This window comes from Falco cherrug, chromosome 10 (genome assembly GCF_023634085.1).
Source record: "Falco cherrug isolate bFalChe1 chromosome 10, bFalChe1.pri, whole genome shotgun sequence".
In the NCBI taxonomy this organism is placed as follows: domain Eukaryota; kingdom Metazoa; phylum Chordata; class Aves; order Falconiformes; family Falconidae; genus Falco; species Falco cherrug.
In genome coordinates, this window is record NC_073706.1 from 31,788,477 (window position 1) to 31,802,417 (window position 13,941).

Consider the following 13,941-nt stretch of genomic DNA (forward strand, 5'->3'; position numbering starts at 1 on the left):
TCAGGTGGTTTGTAGTTCAAGTGATTTCTAATGGGGTCTTGCAGTCAGACCTTTTATCAGGATACACTCTTGCAGCAGATTTCACAAAACAATCCTTGTGAATGCTGCTAAGCCTTTAAAGCATGTTGAGACTCTGCTATTGAAAATAAAAAGCATTAGGGAAGGGGCAGAAAGGGAAAAGGTAGGGAATGAAAATGAAAACAACCCATGAGTCTTCATTTGTGTGCATTTCAGGAATTCGATTTCCAGTGAACATGTCCCAAACAAAATACAAACAAAAAAACAAAATTAGAGAAGTTACATATCCAAGAAGGAAGTAACTAGCCTACATCACCAGTAGAAATAATCTCATCTTTCCACCGCCTCAAAAATAACTAGCCTCTGCCAATTGCCGCTACTATAGCGGAGACTTCTAAGCTTTCCTCAGCTCTAGATAGGTCCCAATTACAATTTGTTCGGTCTTGCACTTACCTAGGATTTTGCTAATGTTGGAGTTGTGCATGTCAGGGAAGGCCTGGAGAATTTTTCGACGCTCATCCTTTGCCCAGACCATGAAAGCGTTCATTGGCCGTTTGATGTGTGGTTCGCTGCTGGCTCGGCCCCGCGAATCCCGGTAGACTCGAGCTTCAGCCACAGTGGCGCCTCCTGTTGGCCAACAATAATACTGCTGTAGTTTAGCTGCAGAGCCATTCATTGCTTTACTTCCTGTAATGTCAGGGCAGGAAGAAACGACATGGATGCAAAACATTATTATGTGGATGACGCAAGCACTTGCAGTGCTCTGTTTGTTTTAGCCTCGTTCTCTTTTGCTTTGGCTGCCGGATTGGGGGTGGGGGGTGGGTGGGGGATGGTGAGAGAGGGAGGGAGGGAGGATATCGAGTGATTTCAGTGTAATTGATCAGTCTCACCCAGCTGAAGGCATCAAGATCTGAGTAAGGAAATAAATTGGACTGGTATTTCTCCAGTTAAGGTATGGAGGTTTGAAAAAGTTTCCGTTTGGGACTTTAACGTAGCATACATGTTCTGAATGCTCAACAAAACTCACATAAAAGTTACACTTGAGAATCCAGACTGATGTAGACCTGTTCACGCAAGTAATTTACAATTACTTTGCTGCATAAGCAGTGTAAGCGCATGCCAAACATTTAATAAAATAAATTATATAGCACACCAGGTACATGCTGCTAGTTGTATGGATCTGATTATATTTTAAGCTGAACATTTTAAAGTCACATCTGCTTTACTGGAATTTTAGATGTGTCTTGGAGCATTTGATCACATATCTATGTAATAAAACTGTCTGCCTTCAACAGGTACATGCACAGCATCCTGGGGCTTCCGGAATGGGAGACCAGCACTCCAGCTTCTCCATGTCTGCTGTGCTTTAATGTACCCCAGTGCCTTGTCTTTACCCACCATCGATTCAACTTGTACATGCTAACCTTAACCAGCTTTTTGGATGCTTCCAGCCCTGCTTCTTGACCACAGACAGCAAAGCTTCATGGGGGTTTAGAGTTCACAGAGCTGAGTATGAGGTGTAAAACTAGTTAATGCAGGAGAAAGAGATAACCAAGCCTAGATAAGGCATGCCTTTACCAGAAAAACTTCTGCAATTGTGATGATCACGTATGTTTTTAGGGTTATATGTTAGCTATAAAAGAAAGGCAAAAAGTCTTTACAGTGGGAGAGTGACAGACTTAGTCTTAGGTCTCATCAAACTTCATATAATTTGATATCTTGAAAAAGCAAGGTACTTGACGACTAAGTAGCACAGCAATAGGCCTCCTTTTTTGTAAACTGTTACAGTTCCCTACTCAATTTATTTGCCAAACAATATTAGTCCTTTACACTAGGTAAAACACTAAGATGCACTGATTGCAGTGACTGACTCACAAGTTTTTAGTTGAGCAAAACCTCAGTTTCCTAATTTAGTGTGAAAACACTGTAAGTCAGGTATACCATTTTAAAAATTCTATATAGGAAATACATTTACATGAAAAAAGTCCTAAAACAGAGGATGCATAACTAATACACTACCTTTTTGCTACCAGGTCCACAGTACATTAATTTCATTTAAAACGCACTGACCATACAGGATAAATTGATTTTGCTTTATATGGTGTTGACAGCCACGTTTATTGTGCAGTGAAATGTAGTGTAGTTTCAAGCTGACTATATCCATCAACACAGGGCAATATGCTGACTACTGGGCCAGATGAAGACATACATTACCCTGAGAGCAAAACACTCGTTCGTATACAGCAGTGTCTTCTCCTGAGGATCACCATGGTAATTTATGATGCCTCCAATGCCATTATGTTACAACTGACACCAATTTGGCAATTTGTATACTAACATGCGTACACATAAAAGACGACAGGTTTGTGGCAAATATGAGATGCAAAACTATTTTAATACTATTCTAAGTTAAGTACCATGCTACAGGTGTTCAGCATTTACAGGAGGCTGCAGCTGCAGTCAGCTTTTTATTGCAAAAAGGAACAGTAGTTTTGCTAAGCGACCTGCATATAGGACCAGCTTAGAGATATGTATGGTTTAAGAGTCTCTGTTCATTGTCAGAAGGCTTGGAACATGCATATCAAAGATGCCATATTTTGAGAGAGAATATATTTATTGTGAAACTATAAACAGTTACAAACTTAGTAAGTCAACACTGAAACTTTTATTGACACAAATGGCTATATAATTTGAGAAAAATCAAATATGCCATGCAGTGGTTGTTCCATCTTTTAAAATGCAACTCTAAAATTTGTAACTAGTATATGGGCAATTTGGAAGTTGGTGACAAAAAAATTAAATTATTATTGATGCAAAAGTTGCCATTTGTTATTCAGCTACTCTACTCACAGCAAAGGAAAGAAGACACATTTGAATCCATATGATGATTTTCCATCTTTTACTTTCCCAAAGATACTATGGCTAAGGAGTTTGTTTTTAACCCTTTCTAATACAATTTTGGTGTGACCTTTCAATCCTAATGCAGGCAGAGCACCTTTACTAGTAGCAAGATTATAGGCTGTCTTTTTAAACTGGATATAATTTTGTTAGAATGAAAAAAAAAAAAAGAGAGAGAGAGAGAACAAAAAACCCCACTGTAAATGATCTGTTTTCAGAGAAAGGTTACGTTAGAAAACAATTCTTACTTGGAGTAATAAATTACAACCATCCCAAGAAGGCCAAGAAGCTCTGGCTGCATCTGCTTTAAGCAAGTCCGTACTTGAAGGACCTGAAAAAGCAGCCAAAGAGTTGATGTTCTTTGTGCTTGATCTCTGGGGGAATATTTGCAAGTTGACCCATAGGCCATCACAAAAGCATCTGCAAAATTAATTTCTGCAAATAACTGAACCAATATAAACTCCATGTTCTTCTAACTGTCTTAGAACTACAGAATTATATTCAGCATCTAAAGCATTACAAGAAAATACTTCTGTTAGCATGTGATTCTACATGGGGAGCCAGAAAGTCTCAGTACCTTTTTAGCTTAGAAATGAGGCACTAAGGATACAAAAAGCACATATGCTCAGTGAGCTCTTACAAGTTGAAACACATAAGAACAAGCTTTCAAACTCGTTGTTCTTAGGTACTTCATCCTGTCAATCAGCTATTTAGACAGTATTGTACCTATATAAACAACTTCAACAGGTTTTACAAAGTACGGATTTTTTGTTCTTCTTGTGATAATTATAGCACTGACATAGGCCAAAGGAGGTGCCTGAAATTTTTAAATAAAATACATACACAACTGCAAAGAGGTAGGTGTTTTACTTCTTTCTGAAAATATTTTCAGGAAAGTCTAATAAATAATAAACCCAAAATAACAGATAAAATAAATAAGTACTACTAATGCAGAGTGGGAAGAGAGAAGGAAGTTGGTAATTGGCTCTGGCAACTAACACTTTGTCTGCTAGTTATTGTTCATACAGCAATCGCAGGAGAAGGGTTTGATTTTCAGAATTAAGAGCTTGGTCAGAATTAAAAATTATTGCAAAATCACTATAGTTTGGCTGCCCTAATGGCTTAGCTGGCAAAGAGGCCTACACTTTGGCCTAAAGGCTGGGGCTGTCCTCAAAGGGACACTTTCAGCTGCTAAGGGTGTGGACTGCCTCACTTTCTAGATGCTTTGCATTTGTTCAACTTGTCATGACTTTGATGATTTAAAACTGAAAGCAGATTAGAGTAGAATTATCACTTTTTGTGGATATATGGTAGGCAACTCCTCTGTGGAAGCTGAATTCCAGACTAGACTCTAGGGACAATACTGGGTCAAAGAACACAACAGAATGAATCTAAAACTGTTACAGCTTCATTAAAGTAATTTCAAACAATAGTTTTGTTCCAAAAGAGACTGATTGCTCTCTAATGACAGTGCAGGAAAGAAGAACCCCTGTTCTTTTGAAAGAGAAAAGAATCTGATCAACAGGAAAGATAAACATTTCTACATGAATTAAATGTTAAGAAACAGACAGTAACAATTGTTACATTGTTTATCTATTTATTTCTGCCTTTAAATGAGTTTCTCACTTTTTATAAAGACAAGAATTTTAGGACAGGTACCAGGTCTTTGCATGCTCCCTGAAATCTTGGCCACATTCGTGTTAATCCTACTGTCTTTAATGAGATACGGGTTTACCTTCCAATTTTATATGTCATATAGCACAACAAAAACTCAGACTGGACCTTTACATGTTACCAGAATGCGAACAGTAATAAACGTGATAGAAAGGAGCAAAAAAGGGGTGAGAAAAAGTTGAGGAGAGAAAGAGAAAAGAAGTGACAGCAAAAAGAAAGAGATTTTTATCAGGCATTCTGTTATTCCTTAATTACTCTTCACACTATAGCCATTGATTCATGTCTGAAGTGATACATTTTCTTTGATACACACCCCCCCACCCAGATAACAAATCTTTGGCTACTCTGGAGAATAGGCTGTGTACCATCTTCCACAGATATATACCAAGATAGGGTATATAGAACTAAAGATAATCTTTTGAGGTTACTAGTGTAAAAGTGACTGGTTAGTAGTAAAATTGCTATTGTCAGTTACTCATTAAGCTGAGATGACATTTTTGTCTACTTTGGAAAAGACTGATTGCGACCTCCAGAATATCTGGCCCTGTCTGCAGGAATACAACCAGCACTGCTAGCAGCTTGCATTGCAGAAACCAGAACCTAATGAACATGCAAACAGGAGTTACTCTTTTACTGCTAGAGATGGGTTACTCATAAACAGGGAAATGCCATAAAAAGGGGGAGCATGAAAAACCGGCTTGACAGTCCCCGGTCCTGCTCTTAACCTGTGGACAGACAAATTCAGCCTTCATGAAAGATATAGCAATATTTGAAATCAAGTAGAAAAATGCAAATCTGGAAAGAACAGAATGACAAAAGAAGCTTTGGAAAGTTTAGAATACAATAATAATAATTCAATTATTATTTTTAATTATTAAGTTGAACGTTCGATTTTGGAGAAAGTTACAAAAATTACTCTTTCACTGTAATCTAAGTGACTTGCAGCAGCATTAGTGTAACATTTATCTGTTTTGTCCCTTGCCTGCCTTTTACTTCTTCATCGCTATCCACATTCAGAAGACTTTCTCATTCGTTATTACCAGCAAGAGAGGCAAAATAAAGGGGTATCTCATGAACTATTGTCATTACTGGCATGTCTTGTCATCACTAGGCAAAACTAACACCCATTTGGAAACATAACTAGCTCTGGGACAGGGATGCCTGTAGTCACACAGTGGCACAAATGTTCTGCAGGGAAGTGTCTGTTTGCCAAGCTGTTTTCATTCCAAATGCTAAACAAATATTATTCAGCTGCAATTTGAGGGCTGAAAGTTTCTTATAGGCTGCCTGTCAGTGAATGAAAAGGGGGGGAAAAGTGAGAAAGACATGAGTGATTCATGAAATACTGGAATATTTAAATGGGCTCTGAAATATTTCACCTGCAAGGGTTCTGAAGTGTGCTAAGTAAATACTAAGAGGTGGGAATATACTGTAGCACAGGTTAGCTACATCCATGCAACACTCGGTTATGATAAGGCTTGTATTTTTCCTTTTAAGAGACTCCATTCTCTTTAAAACATCAACAAGAAGAACCAAAAGGGAATTCCCTAAGGTCAGCTCTGAGGAAACATAAACCTCTAATTCAATAACTCCGCTACTGCACTGAAAAAGGCCTTATTATTGCAACATCCATATGGAGTCAATTGGACATTAATGACTAATCAATCCCTCCCCTTTCTATTCTACTTATAGTGTCACAAGCCATGTTTAGATTAGCCCATTTCCTGCTTAGGATTGCTCAAGATGTCTTTTGTTCTTTCAGGGCTGGCCTGATGGAGGCAGCTTAAACAAACACACGACCCAAGTGGTGCAGGAGTTATAAACTGCCATATGTGAATGAACAAAGGGGCCATACTAAAGCCTTTTGTGGTATTTGTTAATGTTTTTCATCTGAGTTTAAAAAGACCTAATGACTTTGTGGTGAGCTGATGCATGTGGCTCGTGGCTTTGCAAAATGAGGGAAATTCTAGCCAGTTATATATCAGCATATATTTTTCGAAGTGCCTTGTTTTCAGTTTTGGTGGCCTTGAGTTTACTTTTTTAGTATATTTGTTTTACATATGCAAGCAAAATTCTTAATCTCAATTAAAACACAGCGCCAGTTTTCACAGTGATCCTCACAATCTGCATGTATGACTTTCCCCATTTGAAAGGCCAGAGCTAAAACAAATAGTGAAATCAAAGCAACTGTTCTCAGCTCTATCAGTGGTAGCAGTTCACTCAGCAGTGTTTAAAGCTGAACTGTTAGTTTGGTCATATTAAATACTGAAACAATCTTTCTAAATAAACTGTTAGCACATCTCCGATCCACAGCCAGCCATGCCCAAATTTACATTATTTAAATGAATTAAAACTGCTAAGTGCAACTACTTTCTTGATGGCTTACACAAACAGTTTAGATTTGTTGACCACATTTTATGGCAAAATTAACCCTTATAGAAATTTGGTGTGGAGTACAGCTAAAAAAATACAATAGTCTTTTAAATTACATGAAATATTAACTGAGTTAATTACTGCATAAGGCCTGAGTTAAGCCCTCAGTGGCCACTTGTGCTGTAACAACATAAGAGTATGAGAAGTTATTCTGTGAAGATCTGTGAAACATCTAGATAAAACCTGGGGTGAAGAAATAGCCTCTGCTATAAATTTTGGGAGGTATGTAAGGTGTCATAAGATTTTTCAATCATGTGCCACTAGCAGATTTCAAGATTGTTCACAGATAATTAATTAAATGCTAACAACCCCATTCTGACATTGATATTATTGATACAAAAAATCGCAGCCCAAGAGAAATATTACTAATAATTGTTAGGTATCTGACAAGATCTATTGATACTGCAAATTTATTTTGGTTTTGTTTGTTTTTTTAATAAAAACTGTTGCTCTAATAGCTAAGCAATTATTAATCATATTCAAAGTAAAAACAATACAAAGAGGACTGAACTAATCTATTTAACATAGAAATGTTTCCATTAGAGTAACAGTTTTATAGTCGGTGGAGCTGTTACTCCCATAGTTAAAAATTTCTCCTGACATGACAGTGTCACCTAGAACATCCAGAAAACATGATACTGATTTAAAACACAGGGATTGATTCTGCAGTCTTCAGTCATCCCTAACAGCTTGGGTTTATTTAAATCCTGCCTGAACAAGGGCCATAGGATATGATCCATTCATATTTCAGTCAATGCTTTCTTTTGTTTTAAGACGGAAAAATGACAGACAAGAATTCACCACACAGAAAAAAGGCAGCCTGACTTCATATTTGATGGCTGCATTGTTCAAGCTGTAGCTGAACACTGTTAATGAACACCTTTGCTTGCTCCTATGTAGCAAAACCAATGAATTTTAAAAGTTTAAGTACAATGTGGTTTATAAAAGGAAACTATGTTTAATGGGAGATTTACAAAACCACCTCCCTCAAATTATGTTATTAATGAAATACAGGATACTTTGCAAAAAGTTTTGATGTGTGTTGGAATCATTGCTTTAGTGGCCCATTTCCTAAGTTCAATTTGCAATTGAATTTGTCACCTTCTAGCATATGCAACATCATTCTTCATATCAATATAACTAATTCCTTCTATTGAATGTTTGCTGTTCTTACTTGTCATATCATATCAGTAATTATATGGCCAGGACCTAGGGCTAGGATATGCATAGGCCATATCTTCTTGCCTTTCACATGGGGTGCTGTTATTGTAATAAATAATAATATAATTAGTAAATAATACATCATGAAGGGAGAGAAGCAAAAGCAGCATGATAACAGGAGCTGTTAAGTTGACAAGTAATAATAAATGTTAGGAAAAACTCTTAAGGCTAATTTTTCAAATGTGCTGCACCTGTGCATTTGGGATTTGTGAGTGAAGCCAGGAAGATGTGTTTACAAACAAGGCAACGGCACGTCCAAATATGTTGCCACATTTACCTAGTTTGGATAAAAAATGGGGGATTTTCCAAGAAATAGGGGCTTATGTGAAAATTTACAAATTACTCTTTGTTTTAAATACTGCTCTGCCTGTGAAACTACCCCTGCCAAATTGACAAAATAAGCATTTAATATTTGAAGAAGCTATGAAGATGTACTGCCCACTGCATACATATTTTGGACCACCCAATTCCATGAAATTATATCAAATACAAATTAAGAAAATACTATCCCCTTGCTACTAAGTTCTGCACTAAATGCTTGCTTAGATATTTGGCATAGCTATATGGAAGAAAGGCAGATGCTCTTAAACATTTTTAAATTGCTGAAATACTAAGGCTACTGAAGGAGAAAATGGTGTGCAGCATAGACTTAGAAAAATAGACAGTTGTACAAAGAAGAGGACTTGTCTGAATCTGTATCAATTGCTTGTGCTTAGCCAGAATAAATGATTTTTTTTCCTTGATGTATTCATATTTCTGCTCCACTCCCTGTGCTCAAGGAGGTAAGGAAGAAAGACAAGGTTCCTCCATCCTCCATGCAGTATGATACAATGGTGGCTTTCTCCATCAGCTGAAAATTCAGTCGTGCCTGGAAATTTTACGCTATTTTAGGCAGCTTCAAGCTCTTTTTGTGATATTGGAGCAATGCAAAAATATGTGCAGAGCTAAGAATCAAGACCATGGGGTGTTTTACATCAGTGGTGGCTGTACATGAGTGTGAAAAAATGTTTTAAACCACTGAACTACTATGTTTAATTTTTCACTCACTCCACTTAAAAATAGCTACACAAACTGACGGATGCTTTCAGTATTTGTGACAATAATTTTCTCATGGGCAAGGATTTTCTGTGTAAAAAATGCAGCCCACAGTTACTTTTTACAGCCTTGTTCTAAATTCCTGAAAATAATGTTTTACTATATAATGGAAATTGTGACAAGCCCTTAACCATAACTGTGCTAATAGGCACCCCTATGTAAAACTCGGGGCATTGTAACAGTGGTTGGTTGTACAGCATCAGAAATTCTAACTAGAAATTTTTTAAATAAAGGTACTATTCTATAAGAATCATTTACTGTAGTGTGGAAGCAGCAAACAAGAAAACCTCATATTTAGCAGTAGGAAAAAAATACCTGACAGTTGAAAACCAAAAGGTAACACTTGTGGAGGACATTCAGATTTATTATTCGGAGAGTGAGAAGCACACTATATATTTAATATTAGTGTCTTGAGAAGAACAAGTTTCAATGCCATGGGAAGATCAGTCCACATACCCCAGCTCAGATCTTTCAGCATTCAAAGTGGGAGTTCTTTCTGTAAAATGTTATGAGGATGCTGGCAACAATAAGATTCATGAAGTGGTTGCCATCAGAGAAGTGATGGGATCGTTCTGAAAGACAGAACAACTTATTCCTATCCCATTTGCAGACATTGAGTTACTCCAGGGCTGAGGCGCTGAATCTCATCCAACACAACTGAAATACTGTGCCCGAGTACTCTATCCCAGATTCCTAATCTGTTATGAGTTATTCTGAAAAATGTAAGCATATCACTCAAGTATCAGGCACAATCAAATAGATTCATGCGTGTTAAAAATGGCAACCACAATTAATGAAAGCTACCTTTTAGCATCTGTTCTAATTAACCAAGACGATAAGTTACTTTATCTTTAAATCATAAAGATACACTTATGGGATTTTTTTTAATCGAAGATCTGTAACAAGAATTCAGGGGAATAAAAATTCCAGTACTTGAACTTACTGCATTCTCTCTGGAAACACTTCTTTGTTTTCAGACAGCTTTCACTGTTTTCTGATTTTCATCTTTCCCCTCTCAACTGCCATAGCAACTATTACAAATATTTATGTGCGACAAATACTGGCATGGAGAGGCATTCTTTCCTCCAGTATTTATGAAGCACTGTCACAAAAGTAGGTGATGCTTTGTCATGCATGTACTACCTGCTGTTTACACCTTTGCATAGGAGGGTGTTAAACAAGTTACCTCAGGTTTGGATTGTGTTGGCAGCCTGCCAAGATTGATCTGCTGCAAATATATGGTTCCCTTTCACCTACCTTTTCAGCTGCTGAAATTCAACCTTTTTTTTGAGTTAAGAAGGAATTGTGTCACCCTTCTGTGTAAGGAATTATTTACTATTGGGCATATATGAGAATGTTGAGGCTTTGAGTATATGGTAGAGGTGCTCCTTTACGAAAGCACTGATCTGGGTTTTTTTGCAAAACCCAGGCACTTGTCATGATGTCTGCTCTATCACCAGGGAAAGAGAAAATGAACTTCTACAGCTGGACAGAAATTTGGAGCTGGACAAGGTGGCAGTTTTTCCTCACTCTTAGATACCGGACTTGTGCTCCCTTTGTAGCTCCTTTTCCTCATGTTTCTCTGCACACGTCCAAGAAACTACCTTCTACATTGCAAAGCCTCCCTGTCTTTCCCCAGTCAGCTCATTCTTCTCCTCATTATTCCACATGTACTGCTGCTGCTGCCATTGCAACCACTTATCGTTCACCATGTTCTGGCAATTGGTTAAATCTGTGATGATGCCTATTACTACTTCTTTCTTTGCCATTCAATTTTCCTTGCTTTTGGGCAGGTAGAATCTCTCATTGTACTAAAATATGCCTCACAATGTAGCTAGCCCAGGTCAGGTATTAATGGGAAGTGCTAATGTTATGGACATAAATAGACAGGCTGCAGTTAACTGCTGCGCATATTGAGCAATTCATTGACTTTGTACATTGGTCAGCAAATCTACCATCTGCAGTGCTGCAGAACTGGGTTCTTAAGCTTACTGCTGAATAGAAATATGTTCGTTTAAAAGCAAAGGTGACCTTGTGCTCCTTCAAGCTTGGGTTCAGGTCCAAAATCAGCTTCAGACCAAAAACTGTGTATATCTGAACTATATTTAATAAGATGAAGCTAGGGCTTACTGCTGGAACCAGCCTACTACCAATGGTTACACAGCTTGCAGTCCCCAACTTGCTTGCAGTCAGCCTACTTGAAGCATGGTTGAAGATACCATGATCAAACAGATAAGGCTTAAAGCTATATATTCTCAGTGACTTGTTATATAGAAAACCACAATCTTTAAACCAAGGAACATAAAAATTAAAATAAGAGACAGCAGGCAGTGTAAGGGAGAACACAGGCACTAAGTCAATGAATTTAGAGAAGACTGGCTGGCACCAATCCCACTCTGAGGACTCCAAGATACCTTTTAATGACCGAGTCAACATCCAGATTTCATAGCAAAGGTTATCCTTTGAAAGACTTTGAAAAGTAACAGTTTAATGGAAGGATAAATAAATACATAGATACAGATGAAGTGGACAGAGAGATCCCACCACGTTATTTAAAACTGTTTTTATCCAAACCAGCAGGCATGTACCTATCCTCAGAACTATGGTCCGTGCTTAACACACACTGGTAGATTAGTAGTCAAAGGAAGAATCAGCAAGTGCTAAACACGTAGTTTACAGAATCAAGAAAACCACCACATAAGAAATAGAACAAATTAAAACATCAAAACAGGACTCAGAAGAAAAGGGCTTTGTATGTGCTGTCCCAAAATGGCAAAGTGAGGCCAAATATTTAATTCACAAGCCCCTGATTCTAATATGTCAACATGAATGAACATGGAACTCAATGTTAAGTACTAATACAGCATTTTCATCTGTTTCTTGCTTTATAAAAATGAATTTAGCTTCACAATGCATCTGATTTTTCACTTGGGAAAAGAGGACACAAAGAAGTCATTTCTCTCTTACAAAATCACACAGTGAGGCAGTGGCAAAACAATAACATTCAGATGGTTTTGCCCTGAGCCCAGAATCAAATCAAGCAAACTGTATTTTAACAGATCCAATTCTTTGGCAGGAATGAAGATCAGGTCTTGGTGGAATTTGAATCCCTGACTGTGACTGCTGAAGGAAACCACACTGCAACCTGAATTAAGGTAAAACCAGTAATTGTCAACAGGAACATTAAGTCTATTCTGCAGATTTCTATCTACTACAAAACAAAATCTTAACATACTTCCTAGACATTTCCAAAGCATTTGACCACAACCACTAAAACAGAAGGATCCATAAACATAAAGCACATTATACAAGCACAAGAACCATAAACACAGAGCACATTATACTATTCAAAAGAAGCAGCACTATCACCAAAAATGAGCATCTGTGAAAGGAATATCTTTTTTTAGAACGTGAACCAGAAAAACATATTTAGAACATCCAATATCATCAGATAAATAAGAACTAAATATTTTAGGTTCCCTCACCTGGAATTTAAACAGGGTCACCTATGGCTCCTGACTATTCTCCACAATTTGGTCAGCTGACGTATGTCAGTCATTTTCAGAAAGGGGTTTCAGCTATAGCTAGATTCAAAGCTGTCTTGGTGTGTCCATGCCAGTTAGCTGTGTTTCAGTAGTGACAATTGCAAATGTTCAAAATTGTGAAACTGCCTACATAAAGAATGAGGTTTCCTTTAAAATGATGAGGTTTGGAGAAAAAAAAATAAAAAATCCTTGTTTAGTTATATAACTGGCTGTTGTTTATAAATTTGCATTCCAGTCACCGAACATGTATGAGGCTCCAAATCATGTTTTTGAATTTTGCTAGCTACAAATGTATTATAAATTTTAACATGACAACTGGAATTTCCAGGTAATGATATAAGTCTAATAGCTATGGATTATTCATCAATGGTGTCACAGTCAGTGGCAATGTTTTGAATACAATCTGAGCATGTTTTTTAATATAGTTAGCCCAGTCCTGCTGGTAGCTAAGGAAGTAATAGAGAGGTTTATATCATATATATAATATAAAACTCTTGCTGATGATTTTCAGGCCTCCTTTCAGATGACAGTTAGGTCATTATGAGTAACACAAACTTCAAATACGACTTCATAAGCCAGGTCATCTCTGAAAGTGCACCTTGTTACCATTAATCTTAAAAAACGTTTCTTTTTTAAGGGGCACTGGACAGGGACAACAAGTTAAGTCTTAAAAGTCATCCTACAGTATCCTTGCATATTTATCTTGTAATTGCATAGAGTTAAATTTAAAGAATTTCAAGACTTGTCTTATAATTCATGATTCAAAAAAAAATAATACATGTAGCTTCGGCTTCTGATCAATGAGCCAGTACCACAAGCACTCCTAAAATTAAAGGAAAACATGACTCTGGTCCTGTCAAACTCAGATCACTGCCATATGTTATAGAAAAGATATAGGAATAGAGAAAAAACATTGCTAGATACTATTACAAAGGCATTCCATAGAACACAGAAGTCTGCTGATATTTCTTATAACAAATTACTTGAACCTTAAAGTGTGTCAAAGCTATGGGAACCAGGGGTGCTTACCAGATTTGTTCTGTATCAGCTGCCTGTT

The 13,941-nt window shown here is 37.2% G+C and overlaps 1 protein-coding gene across 13 annotated transcripts in view; it reads right to left on the minus strand.

The window, feature by feature from the left end:
- SOX6 (SRY-box transcription factor 6) overlaps positions 1 to 13,941 on the minus strand; it is a 375,823-nt gene that overhangs the window by 17,071 nt on the left and 344,811 nt on the right. For 11 of the 13 annotated variants that reach the window (XM_055722486.1, XM_055722487.1, XM_055722488.1 and 8 more), the window contains one exon: positions 472 to 705. In XM_055722486.1, the coding sequence (XP_055578461.1) occupies positions 472 to 705 (234 nt within the window). The remainder of the gene's footprint in view (positions 1 to 471; positions 706 to 13,941) is intronic. The other 2 variants (XM_055722481.1, XM_027810471.2) reach the window with 1 other exon arrangement.